The sequence below is a fragment of the Kogia breviceps genome, chromosome 3 (assembly GCF_026419965.1).
Source record: "Kogia breviceps isolate mKogBre1 chromosome 3, mKogBre1 haplotype 1, whole genome shotgun sequence".
NCBI classification, from domain to species: Eukaryota; Metazoa; Chordata; class Mammalia; order Artiodactyla; family Physeteridae; genus Kogia; species Kogia breviceps.
Genome location: NC_081312.1, coordinates 103,773,661 through 103,792,043, shown reverse-complemented (window position 1 = coordinate 103,792,043; position 18,383 = coordinate 103,773,661). Strand labels below are relative to the sequence as shown.

The 18,383-nt window shown below is 38.4% G+C and overlaps 1 protein-coding gene across 4 annotated transcripts in view; it reads right to left on the bottom strand.

Annotated features, from left to right (window-relative positions):
- The window catches only part of SCAPER (S-phase cyclin A associated protein in the ER), a 499,446-nt gene that overhangs the window by 459,285 nt on the left and 21,778 nt on the right, over positions 1-18,383 (bottom strand). For all 4 annotated transcript variants that reach the window (XM_067029410.1, XM_067029411.1, XM_067029413.1 and 1 more), the window contains exon 2: positions 5,638-5,703. In XM_067029410.1, the coding sequence (XP_066885511.1) occupies positions 5,638-5,643 (6 nt within the window). In that variant the 5' untranslated portion in view covers positions 5,644-5,703. The remainder of the gene's footprint in view (positions 1-5,637; positions 5,704-18,383) is intronic.

The following is an 18,383-nucleotide window of genomic DNA, read 5'->3' as shown; positions in this document are numbered from 1 at the left end:
CTATGGAGAATAGTATGGAGGTTCCTTAAAAAACTACAAATAGAACTACCATACAACCCAGCAATCCCATTCCTGGGCATATAGTCTGAGAAAACCATAATTCAAAAAGAGTCAGGGCTTCCCTGGTGGTGCAGTGGTTGAGAGTCCGCCTGCCGATGCAGGGGACACGGGTTCGTGCCCTGGTCCGGGAAGATCCCACATGCCGCAGAGCAGCTAAGCCCGTGGGCCATGGCCTCTGGGCCTGTGCGTCCGGAGCCTGTGCTCCACAACGGGAGAGGCCACAGCAGTGAGAGGCCCGCATACCGCAAAAAAAAAAAAAAAAAAAAAAAAAAAAAAAAAAAAAGAGTCATGTACCAAAATGTTCATTGCAGCTCTATTTACAATAGCTAGGACATGGAAGCAACCTAAGTGTCCATCAACAGATGAATGGATAAAGAAGATGTGGCACATATATACAAGGGAATATTACCCAGCCATAAAAAGGAATGAAACTGAGTTATTTGTAGTGAGGTGGATAGACCTGGAATCTGTCATACAGTGAAGTAAGTCAGAAGGATAAAAACAAATACCGTATGCTAACACATATATATGGAATCTAAAAAAAAAAAAAATGTCATAAAGAGATTAGTGGTAGGATGCGAATAAAACACAGACCTACTAGAGCATGGACTTGAGGATATGGGGAGGGGGAAGGGTAAGCTGTGACGATGTGAGAGAGTGGCAGGGACATATACACACTACCAAATGTAAATTAGATAGCTAGTGGGAAGCTGCAGCATAGCACAGGGAGTTCACCTCTGTGCTTTGTGACCACCTAGAGGGGTGGGATAGGGAGGGTGGGAGGGAGGGTGACACAAGAGGGAAGAGTTATGGGAACATATGTATATGTACAACTGATTCACTTTGTTGTAAAGGAGAAACTAACACACTATTGTAAAACAGTTATACTCAAATAAAGATGTTAAAAAAAAAATAAAAAATAAAAAAAAATAAAAACAACACAGATCAAAAGGAAATACTATGCAGCTGTAAAAAGGAATGAAGAACTCTAATGATCTAGGATATATTGCTAAGTGGGGGAAAAAAAGTATTAGAATATGATATCTTTGGATTTGAGAAAGAGAATGATAAATATATATACATTATACACACACTTATTTATATATTTTTTCTTCTTTTTGAAAATATAAGCAATAAAGGATAAACCAAAAACTAGTCAAATGATTACCCACGAGACCCATTAGGATAGCTACTACCAAAAAACCAAAAAATAACAAGGATGTGAACAAACTGGAACGCTTGCTCACTACTGGTCAGAATGTAAAATGGTATAGGTACTGTGGAAAACAGTATGGAGGTTCCTCAAAACATCTGATATGATCCAGGAATTCTACTTTGGATATATAGCAAAAAGAATTAAAACCAGGGTCTCAAAGAAATATTTATACATCCATGTTCACAGCAGCATTTTCACAACAGTTAAAATGTGGGAGCAACCCTGTCCGTAGACAAATGAATGGATAAGCAGAATGTAGCATATACATACAATGGAATATTATTCAATCTTGAAAAGTAAATTCTGACATATGCTACTACCTTAGGATAGTACACTAAGTGAAATAAACTAGTCACAAAAAGACAAATACTGTATGATTCCACTTATATGAGATACCTAGAGCAGTCATAATCATAGAGAGAGAAAGTAAAATGGTGGCTGCCAGGGGCTGGGGGATGAAAGAAATAGGGAGTTATTGGTTTTTTTGGTTCTGGTTTTTTTTTTTTTTTTGAGCCTGTTGCCTTTATTTTATTTTTTTTTAACATCTTTATTGGAGTATAACTGTTTTACAATAGTGTGTTTCTCCTTTACAACAAAGTGAATCGGTTATACATATACATATGTTCCCATATCTCTTCCCTCTTGCATCACCTTCCCTCCCACCCTCCCTATCCCACCCCTCTAGATGGTCACAAAGCACAGAGGGGATCTCCCTGTGCTATGCAGCAGCTTCCCACTAGCTATCTAATTCACATTTGGTAGTGTGTATATGTCCCTGCCACTCTCTTTGTCACAGCTTACCCTTCCCCCTCCCCATATCCTCAAGGCCATGCTCTAGTAGGTCTGTGTTTTATTCCCATCCTACCACTAATCTCTTCATGACATTTTTTTTCATAGATGCCATATATATGTGTTAGCACACGGTATTTGTTTTTCTCCTTCTGACTTACTTCATTCTGTATGACAGACTCCAGGTCTATCCACCTCATTAAAAAAACTCAGTTTCATTTTTTTTATGGCTGAGTAATATTCCATTGTATATATGTGCCACATCTTCTTTATCCATTCAACTGTTGATGGACACTTAGGTTGCTTCCATGTCCTGGCTATTGTAAATAGAGCTGCAATGAACATTTTGGTACATGACTCTTTTTGAATTATGGTTTTCTCAGGGTATATGCCCAGGAGTGGGATTGCTAGGTCGTATGGTAGTTCTATTTGTAGTTTTTTAAGGAACCTCCATACTGTTCTCCACAGTGGCTGTATCAATTTACATTCCCACCAGCAGTGCAAGAGTTCCCTTTTCTCCACACCCTCTCCAGCATTTATTGTTTCTAGAGTTTTTGATGATGGCCAATCTGACCGGTGTGAGATGATATCTCATTGTAGTTTTGATTTGCATTTCTCTAATGATTAATGATGTTGAGCATTCTTTCATGTGTTTGTTGGCTATCTGTATATCTTCTTTAGAGAAATGTCTATTTAGTTCTTCTGCCCATTTTTGGATTGGGTTGTTTGTTTTCTCGTTATTGAGCTGCATGAGTTGCTTATAAATTTTGGATATTAATCCTTTGTCAGTTGCTTCATTTGCAAATATTTTCTCCCATTCTGAGGGTTGTCTTTTGGTCTTGTTTATGGTATCCTTTGCTGTGCAAAAGCTTTTAAATTTCATTAGGTCCCATTTGTTTATTTTTGTTTTTATTTCCCTTACTCTAGGAGGTGGATGAAAAAGGATCTTGCTGTGATTTATGTCAGAGTGTTCTTCTGCCTATGTTTTCCTCTAAGAGTTTGATAGTGTCTGGCCTTACATTTAGGTCTTTACCCATTTTGAGTTTATTTTTGTGTATGGTGTTAGGGAGTGTTCTAATTTCATACTTTTACAGGTAGCTGTCCAGTTTTCCCAGCACCACTTATTGAAGAGGCTGTCTTTTCTCCACTGTATATTCTTGCCTCCTTTATCAAAGATAAGGTGACCATATGTGTGTGGGTTTATCTCTGGGCTTTCTATCCTATTCCATTGATCTATATTTCTGTTTTTGTGCCAGTACCATACTGTCTTGATTACTGTAGCCTTGTAGTATAGTCTGAAGTCAGGGAACCCATTTTTTGTTCTGAAGATTACTTTGGCTATTCGAGGTCTTTTGTTTCCATACAAATTGTGAAATTTTTTGTTCTAGTTCTGTAAAATATGCCAGTGGTAATTCGATAGGGATTGCATTGAATCTGTAGATTGCTTTGGGTAGTAGAGTCATTTTCACAAGGTTGTTTCTTCCAATCCAAGAACATGGTATATTTCTCCACTTATTTGTATCACCTTTAGTTTCTTTCATCAGTGTCTTGTAGTTTTCTGCATAAAAGTCTTTTGTCTCCTTAGGTAGGTTTATTCCTAGAAATTTTATTCTTTTTGTTGCAATGGTAAATGGTAGTGTTTTCTTAATTTCACTCTCAGATTTTTCATCATTAGTGGGAGTTATTGTTTTAGGTATGGAGTTTCAGTTTTGCAAGATGAAAAGAGTTCTGAAGATGGACAGTGGTAATGGTTGCACAACTATATGAATGTACTTAATACCACTGAACTGAACACTTAAAAATGGTCGAGGGGCTTCCCTGGTGGTGCAGTGGTTAAGAATCCGCCTGCCAATGCAGGGGACATGGGTTTGAGCCCTGGGCCAGGAAGATCCTACATGCCGCAGAGCAACTAAGCCCATGCACCACAACTACTGAGCCTGTGCTCTAGAGCCTGTAAGTCACAACTATTGAAGCCCACATGCCACAACTACTGAAGCCCATGTGCCTAGAGCCCGTGCTCCGCAACAAGAGAAGCCACCACAATGAGAAGCCTGCTCACCACAATGCAGAGTAGGCCCCACTTGTCGCAACTAGAGGAAGCCCACAAGCAGCAACGAAGACCCAACGCAGCCAAAATAAATAAATAAATTTTTAAAAATGGGTGAGATGGTAATTTTTTTTTTATTTTACCACAATTTAAAACATGGAAAAGAAAAGATTGCCCATGAAGGGAAGAAGACAAAGAAGAAAAGTCATACTTCTCTAAATGAATACTGTTTAATAGGAATTTTGAACCATGTAAACATTGCATTTAATATTAAAACAAAGTAAAATCAAAAAGAAGAAAAATCAAAAAGAGGTTGAAAACAGTGGAATAATTTTTTAAGCATACTGAGAGAAAAATTAGTCAATCTAGACTTCTATACTCAGCAAGACCATATTTCAAAATTAGGGTAGGAAAAAAAAGATACCTTAGACAAACAAAGACAAAGCTTATTAGGACTTAAAAGGCCCTCACTATAAGAATTTCTCAGAATATAAAAGGCAGAAAGAAAACAATCCCAAATGACAGATTTTAAAAATTTAAAACTCAGAGCTTTTTTTATGTCTTTAAGATATAAAAGAAACTGGAGTGTGGAATGGGGCAGGATGAGATAGGAAAGGAGAATACAGGTAGAAACAGTCATGCCTTTACACCCAAAAGAGGAGGCTCCTGCCCTGAGCCCTACACTTTAGGAGATTACACCTATCAAAATACCAAAACAACAAAAATATCAAAACCCAAAAATAAGTAACTAATTGAGAGTATAGGAAGTAAGAGAGAGGTATTCACAAACTAAACTGAGACCTCCCCATCCTAAGAGAGGACAATGAAGAGAAGGATGGAGGCAAAGCACAGCCTCTGTGCTGGGAAACCAAGGTAAAAACATCTAATTTTACTTAAGAATGGCCACCCCCAATCTCCCAAGGAGGTGTCTAGGCAGCCTGGATTCCCCCAGAAACTGCTTTCCCTCCTCCTCCTGGGTTTGAGTGGGATAGTTTAAGAAGATACTTAGAACTGCCTTAAATCTTGAGTTAGAAAAGTAGAATATGGGGAAGGAGAACCCATCTGCCCAGACTCTCTGGGGAGTTTCACCACATCAGTCCCCATCTAAGATTCGGAGACCACCCTGGCCCAACTTCCACCCTGCCAACCCCAGGGAGTATATTGCTCCTTTAAGAGCTGGCTGGGCCCTGGGTAGGAAAGTAAGTCCGGCTGCTGACATAAACTGATTCATAACTTTTTAAGATTAAGACATATTGTTAAAAAAAAAAAGCTGACTTCCATTTCTATTCTTGCCCTAGGTCATATAAATGTTAGGAGTGAGAGTCTATGGCTCTCAGGTTGAACAGTACATTCACAGTCAGTTACTTTATTGCTGTGCTTTATAACAAATGTGTTCCACAGAGTGTCTTGAAGGTAACAAATATTATATCAAAAAAGAGAATGAATTAAAAATAGAAGGAAGGAAGGGAGGTAGAAGGAGGCTAAAAAAACTAAGGTTAATGCTTAAGGTAGCTTGATCACTTACCATCATTTTTTAATTCCCTTCTATGCCAAGAAGTTCATTTACCACACAAACCCATGGGTGTGACTCCTATAATAAAAAATATATAGTACATACTCTTAGTCATAACATTGTCACAAAATCATATTTATTCATAAAAGATAAAAAATCTCATCCCCGCAAGTTTCTCATTACATTAAACAACAGAAACATCACCCTTTTATATTACATTTAGATATACTATAACAGGTTTTAAATACTCTATGCTGAACAATACCTCAATGCTCTCCAAAAAAAATTAAATGGAAGAGAAAGAGTATTAATTACATAAATAGCCTATGACATTCCAATCCAGAGGCTTCAAGCTTTTTTTTACTAAACACACACACACTTTATATCATGACTCAGTTCATACACACATGATTAACTGAAACAAAGTTTCATGAAGTAATATTTATCCCTATTGTGAGAGATGCACTCTGATTATTTCCTATTCTATTCTATTTCATTTTTTAAATACTATTTTTACTGAATTGATTTATGACCCACTAATGAATCCCAACTCAGTATACAAAACACTGTGTAACCTCTCCTTAGGAACGTCCAAAAACTGAGATTTTATCAGAATATCTCAATCACAGAACACCTAATTCTCTACATACAACAGATCCTACTTTTCAGGGAACCTATTTAATGCTGGTCAACCCTTTATTCAAAGAAATCCAAAGCTAGGAAACTAGATAAAAAAACAAGAGGACAGAAAACTGTGAGAAAAAAATGGCTTAACCCCGTAACAAAAGCTACTGAACAAAGAAAAGCTACTGAACAAAGTAAAGCAAGCAACAGTTGGAACCCAACCTTCTGGGATGACAGCCTAGGTCATTTATTTTCATCAAGTGAATCTGCTCCTTTTAAAATGCAGCACTTCAGGGGCTTCCCTGGTGGCGCAGTGGTTGAGAATCCGCCTGCTGATGCAGGGGACACGGGTTCGTGCCCCGGTCTGGGAAGATCCCACATGCCGCGGAGCGGCTGGACCTGTGAGCCATGGCTGCTGAGCCTGTGCGTCCGCAGCCTGTGCTCCGCAACGGGAGAGGCCACAACAAAGAGAGGCCCGCATAGCACCAAAAAAATTTAAAAAAAATAAAAAAATAAGATAAAATGCAGCACTTCAAATGAAAACATGTGTTCACACAATAACTTACATACAAGTATTCACAGCAACATTATATTCCTAATAGCCAAAAAGTGGAAACAACCCAAATGTCCAAAAACTGTTGGATAAATAAAATGTACTAAATCCATACAATGAAATCTTATTCAGCCATAAAATAAAGTACTTGAACATGCTACAACATAAAGGAATCTTGAAAACAAGATGCTAAGTGAAAGAAGCCAGTCATAAAAGACCACATATTACATAATTCCACTTATATGTAATGTCCAAAATGGGCAAATCAAGAGAGTCAGAAAAACAGATTACTGCTTGCCTAGGGCTAGAGAGTTGGAGGATGATGAGTTAACTGCTAATGAGTACAGGGTTTCTTTTGGGGATGATGAAAATGTTCTAAAATTCAATATGGTGACAGCTGTACAACTCCATGAATATACTAAGAACCATTTTTAAAATGGGTGAGTTGTAGGGTACATGGATTATATCCCAGTAAAAATGTTATATTTTTAAGGATATACTACCTCTGTTGAAAACTTCTCCAATGCCTCTACATCTCAGAGTGAAAGTCAAGTCCTCACAGTGGCCTACCACACCCTAAACCTTCTAACTCCCCATAAGTCTCTGACCATACCGCCTACTTCTCTCTTCTCTGGTGTTCATTGCACTTCAACCACACTGGCCTCCTTAAGTTCCCCAACATGCCAGACACACTATTGCCTCAGGGCTTTACACTTTAAAGTCCCCATCTGGAACACTCAAGATTAACTCCATCTTTGCCCACATGTCACTTTCTCAGTGAGGCCTTCTAACACGTTCTTTTAAAAAGTGCAACCTGTTTATCCTGACTCCCGCCACTGGCACTCCCTATCCCACTTCTTCTCTAGAGCACTCATTACTTTATATTATTGACTTACTTAGTGGACTGTCCCTCTTTCCCCACAAGAATGTAAACTCCATTATGTTCTTTTTTTTAAATTTTTTTCTATTAGACCTCCCTCCCACCCCACCCCCATCCCACACATCTAGGTCATCAACAGAGCACCAAGCTGAGCTCCCTGTGTTATACAACAGGTTCACACTAGCTATCTATTTTACATATGGTAGTGTACTTATGTCAAACCTAATCTCCAAATTTGTCCTACCCCCACTTCCCCCCGTGTCCACATGTCCGTTCTCTACGTCTATATCTCTATTCCTGTGCTGCAAATAGGTTCATTTGTACCATTTTTCTAGATTCCACAAATATGCGTTAATATACAGTATTTGTTTTTCTCTTTCTGGCTTATTTCACTCTGTATGACAGACTCTAGGTCCATCCACATCTCCAAAAATGACCCAATTTCGTTCCCTTTTATGGCTGGCTGAGTAATATTCCACTTTATATATGTACCACATCTTCTTTATCCATTCATCTGTTGATGGATATTTAGGTTGTTTCCATGTCCTGGCTAATGTAAATAGTGCTGCAATGAATATTGGGGTACATGTGTCCTACTGAATTATGGTTTTCTCAGGGTATATGCCCCACAGTGGGATTGCTGGGTCATATGGTAGTTCTATTTTTAGTTTTTTAAGGACCCTCCATACTGTTCTCCATTGTGGCTGTATCAATTTACATTCCCACCAAGAGTGCAAAAGGGTTCCCTTTTTTCCACACCCTCTCTAACATTTATTGTTTGTAGATTTTTTTATAATGGCCATTCTGAACAGTGTGATGTGATACCTCACTGCAGTTTTGATTTGCATTTCTCTAATAATTAGTGATATTGATCATCTTTTGATGTGCCTCTTGGCCATCTGTATGTCTTCTTTGGAGAAATATGTGTTTAGGTCTTCTGCCCATATTTGGATTGGGTTGTTTGTTTCTTTAATATTGAGCTGCATGAGCTGTCTATATATTTTAGAGATTAATCCTTTCTCCGCTGATTCGTTTGCAAATATTTTCTCCCATTCTGAGGGTTGTCTTTTCATCTTGTTTATGGTTTCCCTTGCTGTGCAAAAGCTTTGAAGTTTCCTTAGGTCCCATTTGTTTATTTTTGTTTTTATTTCCATTACTCTAGGAGGTGGATCAAAAAAGATCTTGCTGTGATTTATGTCAAAGAGTGTTCTTCCTATGTTTTCCTCTAAGAGCTTTATAGTGTCCGGTCTTACATTTAGGTCTTTAATCCATTTTGAGCTTATTTTTGTGTATGGCGTTAGTGGGTGTTCTAATTTCATTCTTTTACATGTAGCTGTCCAGTTTTCCCAGCACCAGTTATGGAAGAGGCTGTCTTTTCTCCATTGATGTTCTTGCCTCCTTTGTCATAAATTAGGTGACCATATGTGCGTGGGTTTATCTCTGGGCTTTCTATCCTGTACCACTGATCTATATTTCTGTTTTTGTGCCAGTACCATACTGTCCTGATTACTGTAGCTCTGTAGTATAACTTGAAGTCAGGGAGCCTGATTCCACCAGTTCCATTTTTCTTTCTCAAGATTTGGCTATTCAGGGTCTTTCGTGTTTCCATACAAATTGTAAAAATTTTTATTCTAATGCTGTGAAGAATGCCATTGGTAGCTTGATAGGGATTGCATTGAATATGTAGATTGCTTTGGATAGTATAGTCATTTTCACAATATTGATTCTTCCAATCCAAGAAAGTGGTATATTTCTCCACCTTTTTATGTCAACTTTGATTTCTTACATCAGTGTTTTATAGTTTTCTGAGTACAAGTCTTTTGCCTCCTTAGGTAGGTTTATTCCTAGGTATTCACTCTTTTTGTTGTGATGATAAAGGGAATTGTTTCCTTAATTTATCTTTCTGATTTTTTGTTATTAGTGTATAGGAATGCAAGAGATTTCTGTGCATTAATTTTGTATCCTGCAACCTTACCAAATTCATTGATCAGCTCTAGTAGTTTTCTGGTGGCAACTTTAGAATTTTCTATTTATAGTATCATGTCATCTGCAAACAGTGACTGACAGCTTTACTTCTTCTTTTCCAATTTGTATTCCTTTTATTTCTTTTTCTTCTCTGATTGCTGTGACTAGGACTTCCAAACTATGTTGAATAAGAGTGGCGAGTGGACATCCATGTCTTGTTCCTGATCTTAATGGAAACGTTTTCAGTTTTTCACCATTGAGAATGATGTTTGCTGTGGTTTTGTCATGGCCTTTATTATGTTGAGGTAGGTTCTCTCTATGCCCATTTTCTGGAGTGTTTTTATGATAAATGGGTGTTGAATTTTGTCAAAAGCTTTTTCTGCATCTATTGAGATGATCATATGATTTTAATTCCTTAATTTGTTAATATGGTGTATCACATTGATTCATTTGCGTATACTGAAGAATCCTTGCAACCCTGGGATAAATCCCACTTGATCATGGTGTATGATCCTTTTGACGTGCTATTGGATTCTTTGTGCTAGTATTTTGTTGAAGATTTATGCATCTATGTTCATCAGTGATATTGGTCTCTAATTTTATTTTTTTGTGATATCTTCACCTGGTGTTGGTATCAGGGTGATGGTGGCTTCATAGAATGAATGTTGGGAGTGTTCCTCCCTCTGCTGTTTTTTGGAAAAGTTTGAGGCTTGGTGTAAGCTCTTCTCTAAATGTTTGATAGAATTTGCCTGTGAAGCCATCTGGTCCTGGGCTTTTGTTCATTGGAAGATTTTCAATTACAGTTTCAATTTCATTACTTGTAATAGGTCTGTCTATATTTTCTAATTCTTCCTGGTTCAGTCTTGGAAAATTGTACCTTTCCAAGAATTTGTCCATTTCTTTGTGGTTGTCCATTTTATTGGCATATAGTCGTTTGTAGTAGTCTCTTCTAATCCTTTATATTTCTGCAGTGTCAGTTGTGATTTTTCCTTTTTCATTTCTAATTTTATTGATTTGACTCCTCTCCCTTTTTTTCTTGATGAGTCTTGCTAAAATTTTATCAATTTTGTTTATCTTCTCAAAGAACCAACTTTTAGTTTTACTGATCTTTGCTACTGTTTTCTTTGTTTCTACTTCATTTATTTCTGCTCTGATCTTTATGATTTCTTTCCTCATACTGACTTTGGGTTTTCTTTGTTCTTCTTTCTCTAATTGCTTAAGGTGTAATATTAGGTTGTTTATTTGAGATTTTTTCTTGTTTCTTGAGGTAGGATTGTATTGCTATATACTTCCCCCTTAGAACAGCTTTTGTTGCATCCCATTGGTTTTGGGTCATCGTGTTCTCATTATCATTTGTTTCTAGGTATTTTTTGATTTCCTCTTTGATTTCTTCAGTGATCTCTTGGTTATTTAGTAGTACACTGTTTAGCCTACATGTATTTGTATATTTTACACTTTTCTTTCCTGTAATTGATTTCTAATCTCATATCGTAGTCAGAAGAGATGGCTGATACAATTTCAATTTTCTGAGGCTTGATTTGTGACCCAAGATGTGATCTATCCCGTAGAATGTTCTGCGTGCACTTGAGAAGAACAGGTATTCTGCCACTTTCAGGTAGAATGTCTTATAAACATCAATTAAACCTATGTGGTCTACTGTGTCATTTAAAGCTTGTGTTTCCTTATTTAATTTTCTGTTTGGATTATCTGTCCATTGTTTAAGTGAGGTGTTAAAGTCCCCTACCATTATTGTTACTGTCGAATTCCCCTTCTATAGCTGTTAGCATTTCTTATGTATTGAGATGCTCCTATGTTGCGTGAATATTTATAATTGCTATATCTTTTTCTTGGATTGATCCCTTGATTATTATGTAGTATCCTTCCTTATCTCTTGTAACAGCCTTTATTTTAAGGTCTATTTTATCTGATACAAGTATTGCTATTCCAGCTTTCTTTTTATTTCCATTTGAATGAAATATCGTTTTCCATCCCTTCACCTCAGTCTGGATGTGTCCCTAGGTCTGAAATGGGACTCCTGTACACAGCATATATATGGGTCTTGTTTTTGTATCCATTCAGCCAGTCTCTGTCTTTTGGTTGGAGCATCTAATCCATTTACATTCAAGGTTATTATCGATACATATGTTCCTAATACCATTTTCTTAATCGTTTTAGGTTTCTTTTAGTGGCTCTATTTTCTTCTCTTGTGTTTCCCACCTAGAGAAGTTCTTTTAGCATTTGTTGTAAAGCTGGTTTGGTGGTGCTGAATTCTCATAGCTTTTACTTGTCTATAAAGTTTTGGGTTTCTCCATCAAATCTGAATGAGATCCTTGCTAGGTAATCTTGGTTGTAGGTTTTTCTCTTTCATCACTTTAAGTAGATCTGCCACTCCCTTCTGGCCTGCAGAGTTTCTCCTGAAAAATCAGCCATTAACCTTATGGGGATTCCTTTGTATGTTATATTTTTGATTTTCCCTTACTGCTTTTAATATTTTTCCTTTGAACTTAATTTTTGTTAGTTTGATTAATATGCATCTCGGTGGGTTTCCCCTGGGTTTATCCTGTATGGGACTGTCTGTGCTTTCTGGACTTGGGTGATTATTTCCTTTCCCATTTTAGGTAACTTTTCCACAATAATCTCTTCAAATATTTCTCAGACCATTTCTTTTTCTTTTCTTTTTCTGGGATCCCTATAATTTGAATGTTGGTGCATTTAGTGTTGTCCCAGAGGTCTCTGAGATTTTCTTCAATTCTCTTCATTCTTTTTTCTTTATTCTGCTCCTTGGCAATTATTTCCACCATTCTGTCTTCCAGCTCACTTATTCATTCTTCTGCCCCAGTTATTCTATTAATGATTCTGTCTAGTGTATTTTTCATTTCAGTTATTGTGTTGTCCAGCTCTGTTTGTTCTTTATTTTTTCTACATCTTTGTTAAACATTTCTTGTATTTTCTCGATCCATGCCGCCATTCTATTCCTGAGATTCTGGATTATCTGTACTATCATTACTCTGAATTCTTTTTCAGGTAGGTTGCCAATTTCCTCTTCATTTATTTGGTCTTGTAGGTTTTTACCTTGCTCCTTCATCTGTAACATATTGTTTTGTCATCTCTCTTTTTTTTTTTTGATGCATGAAATTGTTTTCCTGTCTTACTGGTTGTTTGGCCTGAGGCTTCCAGCACTGGAGTTTGTAGGCTGTTGTGTAGATCTGGGTCTTGGTGCCAAGATGAGGACCTCAGAAGACCTCACTCCAACGAATATTCCTTGGGGTCTGAGGTTCTCTGGTTCTCTGTTACTCCAGTGGTTTGGACTCAGGGCTCCCACTGCGGGAGCTCAGGCTTGACCCCCAGCTCATGAACCAAGATCCCGCAAGCTGCAGAGTGCAGCAAGAAAGACAAAGGAAAACAATAACAAAGAGTAAAAAATAAAATAAGATTACAAAACTAAAAGATATGTTAGAAAAAATTTAAAAATAAAAATATAGATGAGACAACAACCGGAAGGTACACTGGAACAGCAGCAAAAAAGAGGAGGGAAAAAGAAGCCAGAAAAGGCCTTGGCTGTTGGGGGCGTGGCTTAGGCAGGGGCAGGGTTTAGGCAGTGGGCGGGGCCTATGCTTCAGACTCACAGGGCTGGAAAAGACAACAGGGGTAGAGGGGCTTAAGCTCAACACAGTAGGAGGGGCCCAGGACTGCCTCTGGCCTTGGAGTGCAGAGGACCAGGTCCGGGACGCCAGCCAGCTCCCTGGGCATGAGTGGGCAGGGGAAATGCGAGACGTGTTCCCCTCCGATCCTCCAATCCTGGGGGGTCCCTCCCCATTGGCCTCTCTTCTTCTCCCCATACCCCGTCCTATGCCGCTAGGACCCACACAGCCAGAGGGGGCCCCAGAAGGCAGGCGACCAGACCCAGAAGCCCAACAGGCTTCCCAAGCTTAGTGGGCAGGGAATATGCCTGCAGCACTTCCCCTGATCCCCCAGTCCCAGAGGGTCCCCTCCCGGTCTGCCTCTCCTCCCCTTTCCTCCTCCTCCCTCCCTCCTATGCCCCTAGGACCCCCACAGCCAGAGGGGGCCTCGAGGTAGAGCACCAGGCCCAGATCTCAGCAGGCTTCCCAGGGCCTATGTGGGTGGGGGAAACACCCAGCATGCTTCCCCTGATCCTCTGTTCCTGAAGGCATCCTGCCCATCCACCTCTCCGGTTCTCCTCTCACCTCCCTCCTACAGCCCTAGGATCCAGGCAGCCCAGACGGTGCCTTAGAGAGCTGAAGACCTGATCTGGGAGCCTAGCAGGCTTCCTGGGGCCTGACTGGGCAGGGGAAATACTAGGCATGCTACCCACTGATCCTTGAGCCCCCAAGGGTCCCTCCAGGCGAGGGAACCCCTGCCCTCTCCCAGCCACCCCTCAGGGGCCCTGGTGCTGTCCGGCCTCCACTTCTCCTCCCCCCTTCACTCCCCCCCACATCCTAGCCAGTTTCTTGGTGGTTCCTCCCGTTTCCTTGGGCATCGAGGTCCCCAACCAGCGTCCAACAGGTGCCCTAGATGTGGAAAGACGTGAAATCCGCGTCCTCCCATGCTGCCATCCTGACTCCACCCCCTTTCTCATCTGGTTTTGTTATTGCTATAGCCTCTGACTACAGAACAGTGCCTAGCATTGAATAGGCATTAATTAAACACTTATTTACTAATGAATGAAGCCTGTACTAAAGAATCTTCGCGACCAGAGGGCAGACAGCAGAAGCAATAAAAACTACAATCTTGCAGCCTGTGGAACAAAAACCACATTCACAGAAAGACAGACAAGATGAAAAGGCAGAGGGCTATAAACCAGATGAAGGAACAAGATAAAACCCCAGAAAAACAACTAAATGAAGTGGAGATAGGCAACCTTCCAGAAAAAGAATTCAGAATAATGATAGTGAAGATGATCCAGGACCTCGGACAAACAATGGAGGCAAAGATTGAGAAGATGCAATAAATGTTTAACAAAGACCTAGAAAAATTAAAGAGGAAAAGGAGATGAACAATACAATAACGGAAATGAAAACTACACTAGAAGGAATCAATAGCAGAATAACTGAGGCAGAATAATGGATAAGTAACCTGGAAGACAGAATGGTGGAATTCACTGATGCGAAACAGAATAAAGAAATAAGAATGAAAAGAAATGAACACAGTCTAAGACACCTCTGGGACATTAAACACAAAAACATTCACATTATAGGGATCCCAGAAGGAGAAGAGAGAGAGAAAGGACCAGAGAAAATATCTGAAGAGATTTATAGTCAAAAACTTCCCTAACATGGGAAAAGAAACAGCCACCCAAGTTCAGGAAGCACAGAGAGTCCCATACAGGATAAACCCAAGGAGAAACACACCGAGACACATAGTAATCACACTGGCAAAAATTAAAGACATAGAAAAATTATTGAAAGCAGCAAGGGAAAAACGACAAATAACATACAAGGGAACTCCCACAAGATTAACAGCTGAATTCTCAGCAGAAACTCTACAATCCAGAAGGGAATGGCATGATATACTTAATGTGATGAAAGGGAAGAACCTACAACCAAAATTACTCTACCCAGCAAGGATCTCATTCAGATTCGATGGAGAAATCAAAAGCTTTACAGACAAGCAAAAGCTAAGAGAATTCACCACCAACAAACCAGATCTACAACAAATGCTAAAAGAACTTCTTTAAGTGGGAAACACAAGAGAAGAAAAGGACCTACAAAAACAAACCAAAAACAATTAAGAAAATGGTCATAGGAACATACATATCAATAATTACCTTAAACGTAAATGGATTAAACACTCCAACCAAAAGACACAGGCTTGCTGAACGGATACAAAAACAAGATGCATATATATGCTGTCTACAAGAGACCCACTTGAGAACTAGGGACACACAGAGACTGAAAGTGAGAGGATGGAAAAAGATATTCCATGCAAATGGAAATCAAAAGAAAGCTGGAGTAGCAATACTCATATCAGATAAAATAGACTTTAAAATAAAGAATGTTACAAGAGACAAGAAGGACACTACATAATGATCAAGGGATTAATCCACGAAGGATATAACAATTATAAATATATATACACCCAACATAAAAAAGGAAATATAAAAGTGGAAATCGACAGTAATAGTGGGGGACTTTAACACCTCACTTATACCAATGGACAGATCATCCAAACAGAAAATAAATAAGGAAACAGAAGCTTTAAATGACACAATATACCAGATATATTTAATTGACATTTATAGGACATTCCATCCAAGAAGAGCAGATTACACTTTCTTCTCAAGTGCACACGGAACACTCTGCAGGAGAGATCACATCTTGGGTCACAAATCAAGCCTCAGTAAATTTAAGAAAATTAAAATCATATCAAGCATCTTTTCTGACCACAACACTATGAGATTAGAAATGAATTACAGGGGAAAAAAAGTAAAAAGTACAAACACATGGAGGCTAAACAATACATTACTAAATAACCAAGAGATCACTGAATAAATCAAACAGGAAAACAGAAAATACCTAGAGACAAATGACAATGAAAACATGACGATCCAAAACCTGTGGGATGCAGCAAAAGCAGTTCTAAGAGGGAAGTTTATAGCTATACAAGCCTTGAGAAACAAGAAAAATCAAGAAACAAGAAAAATCTCAAGTAAACAATCTAACATTCCACCTAAAGGAACTAGAGAAAGAAGAACAAACAAAATACAAAGTTAGCTGAAGGAAAGAAATAATAAAGATAAGAACAGAAATAAATGAAATAGAAACAAAGAAAATAAGAGCAAATATCAATAAAACTAAAAGCTGGTTCTTTGAAAAGATAAACAAAATTGATAAACCATTAGCCAGACTCATCAAGAAAAAAACGGAGAACACGCAAATCAATAAAATTAGAAATGAAAAGGGAGAAGTTAAACAGACACTGCAGAAATACAAAGCATCCTAAGAGACTACTACAAGCAACTCTCTGCCACTAAAATGGACAACCTGGAAGAAATGGACAAATACTTAGAAACATATAACCTTCCAAGACTAAACCAGGAAGAAACAGAAAATATGAACAGACCAATCACAAGTAATGAAATTGAAACCATGATTAAAAATCTTCCAACAAACAAAAGTCCAGGACCAGATGGCTTCACAGCTGAATTCTATCAAACATTTAGAGAAGAGCTAACACCCATCCTTCTCAAACTCTTCCAAAAAACTGCAGAGGAAGGAACACTCCCAAACTCATTCTATGAGGCCACCATCACCCTGATACCAAAACCAGACAAAGATACTACAAAAAAAGAAAATTACAGACCAGTATCACTGATGAATATAGATGCAAATCCTCAACAAAATACTAGCAAACAGAATCCAACAACACATTAAAAGGATCATACACCATGATCAAGTGGGATTTATCCCAGGGATGCAAGGATTCTTCAATATATACAAATCAATCAATGTGATACACCATATTAACAAATCGAAGAAGAAAAACCATATGACCATCTCAATAGATGCAGAAAAAGCTTTTGACAAAATTCAACACCCATTTATGATAAAAACTCTCCAGAAAGTGGGCACAGAGGGAACCTACCGCAACATAATAAAGGCCATATACGTCAAACCCACAGCAAACATCATTCTCAATGGTGAAAAACTGAAAGCATTTCCTCTTAGATCAGGAACGAGACAAGGATGTCCACTCTCACCACTATTATTCAACATACTTTTGGAAGTCCTAGCCACGGCAATAAGAGAAGAAAAGGAAATAAAAGGAATACAAATTGGAAAAGAAGAAGTACAACTGTCACTGTTTGCAGATGACATGATACTATACATAGAAAATCTTTAAAATGCCACCAGAAAACTACCAGATCTAATCAATGTATTTCGTAAAGTTGCAGGATACAAAATTAATGCACAGAAATCTCTTGCATTTCTATACAATAATGATGAAAAATCTGAAAGAGAAATTATGGAAACACTCCCACTTACCACTGCAACAAAAAGAATACAATTCCTAGGAATAAACCTACCTAGGGAGACAAAAGACCTGTATGCAGAAAACTGTAAGACACTGATAAAAGAAATTAAAGATGATACCAACAGATGGAGAGATATACCATGTTCTTGGATTGGAAGAATCAATATCATGAAAATGATTATACTACCCAAAGCAATCTACAGATTCAATGCAATCCCTATCAAGTTACCAATGGCATTTTTTACGGAGCTAGAACAAATCATCTTAAAATTTGTATGGAGACACAAAAGACCCTGAATAGCCAAAGTAGTCTTGAGGGAAAAAAACAGAGCTGGAGGAATCAGACTCCCTGACTTCAGACTATACTACAAAGCTACAGTAATCAAGACAATATGGTACTGGCACAAAAACAGAAGCATAGATCCATGGAACAAGATAGAAAGCCCCTAGATAAACCCATGCACCTATTGTCAACTAATCTATGACAAAGGAGGCAAAGATATACATGGAGAAAAGACAGTCTCTTCAATAAGTAGTGCTGGGAAAACTGGACAGTTACATGTGAAAGAATGAAATTAGAACACTCCCTAATGCCATACACAAAAATAACATCAAAATGGATTAAAGACCTAAATGTAAGACCGGACACTATAAAGCTCTTAGAGGAAAACATAGGAAGAACACTCTTTGACATAAATCACAGCAAGATCTTTTTTGATCCACCTCCTAGAGTAATGGAAATAA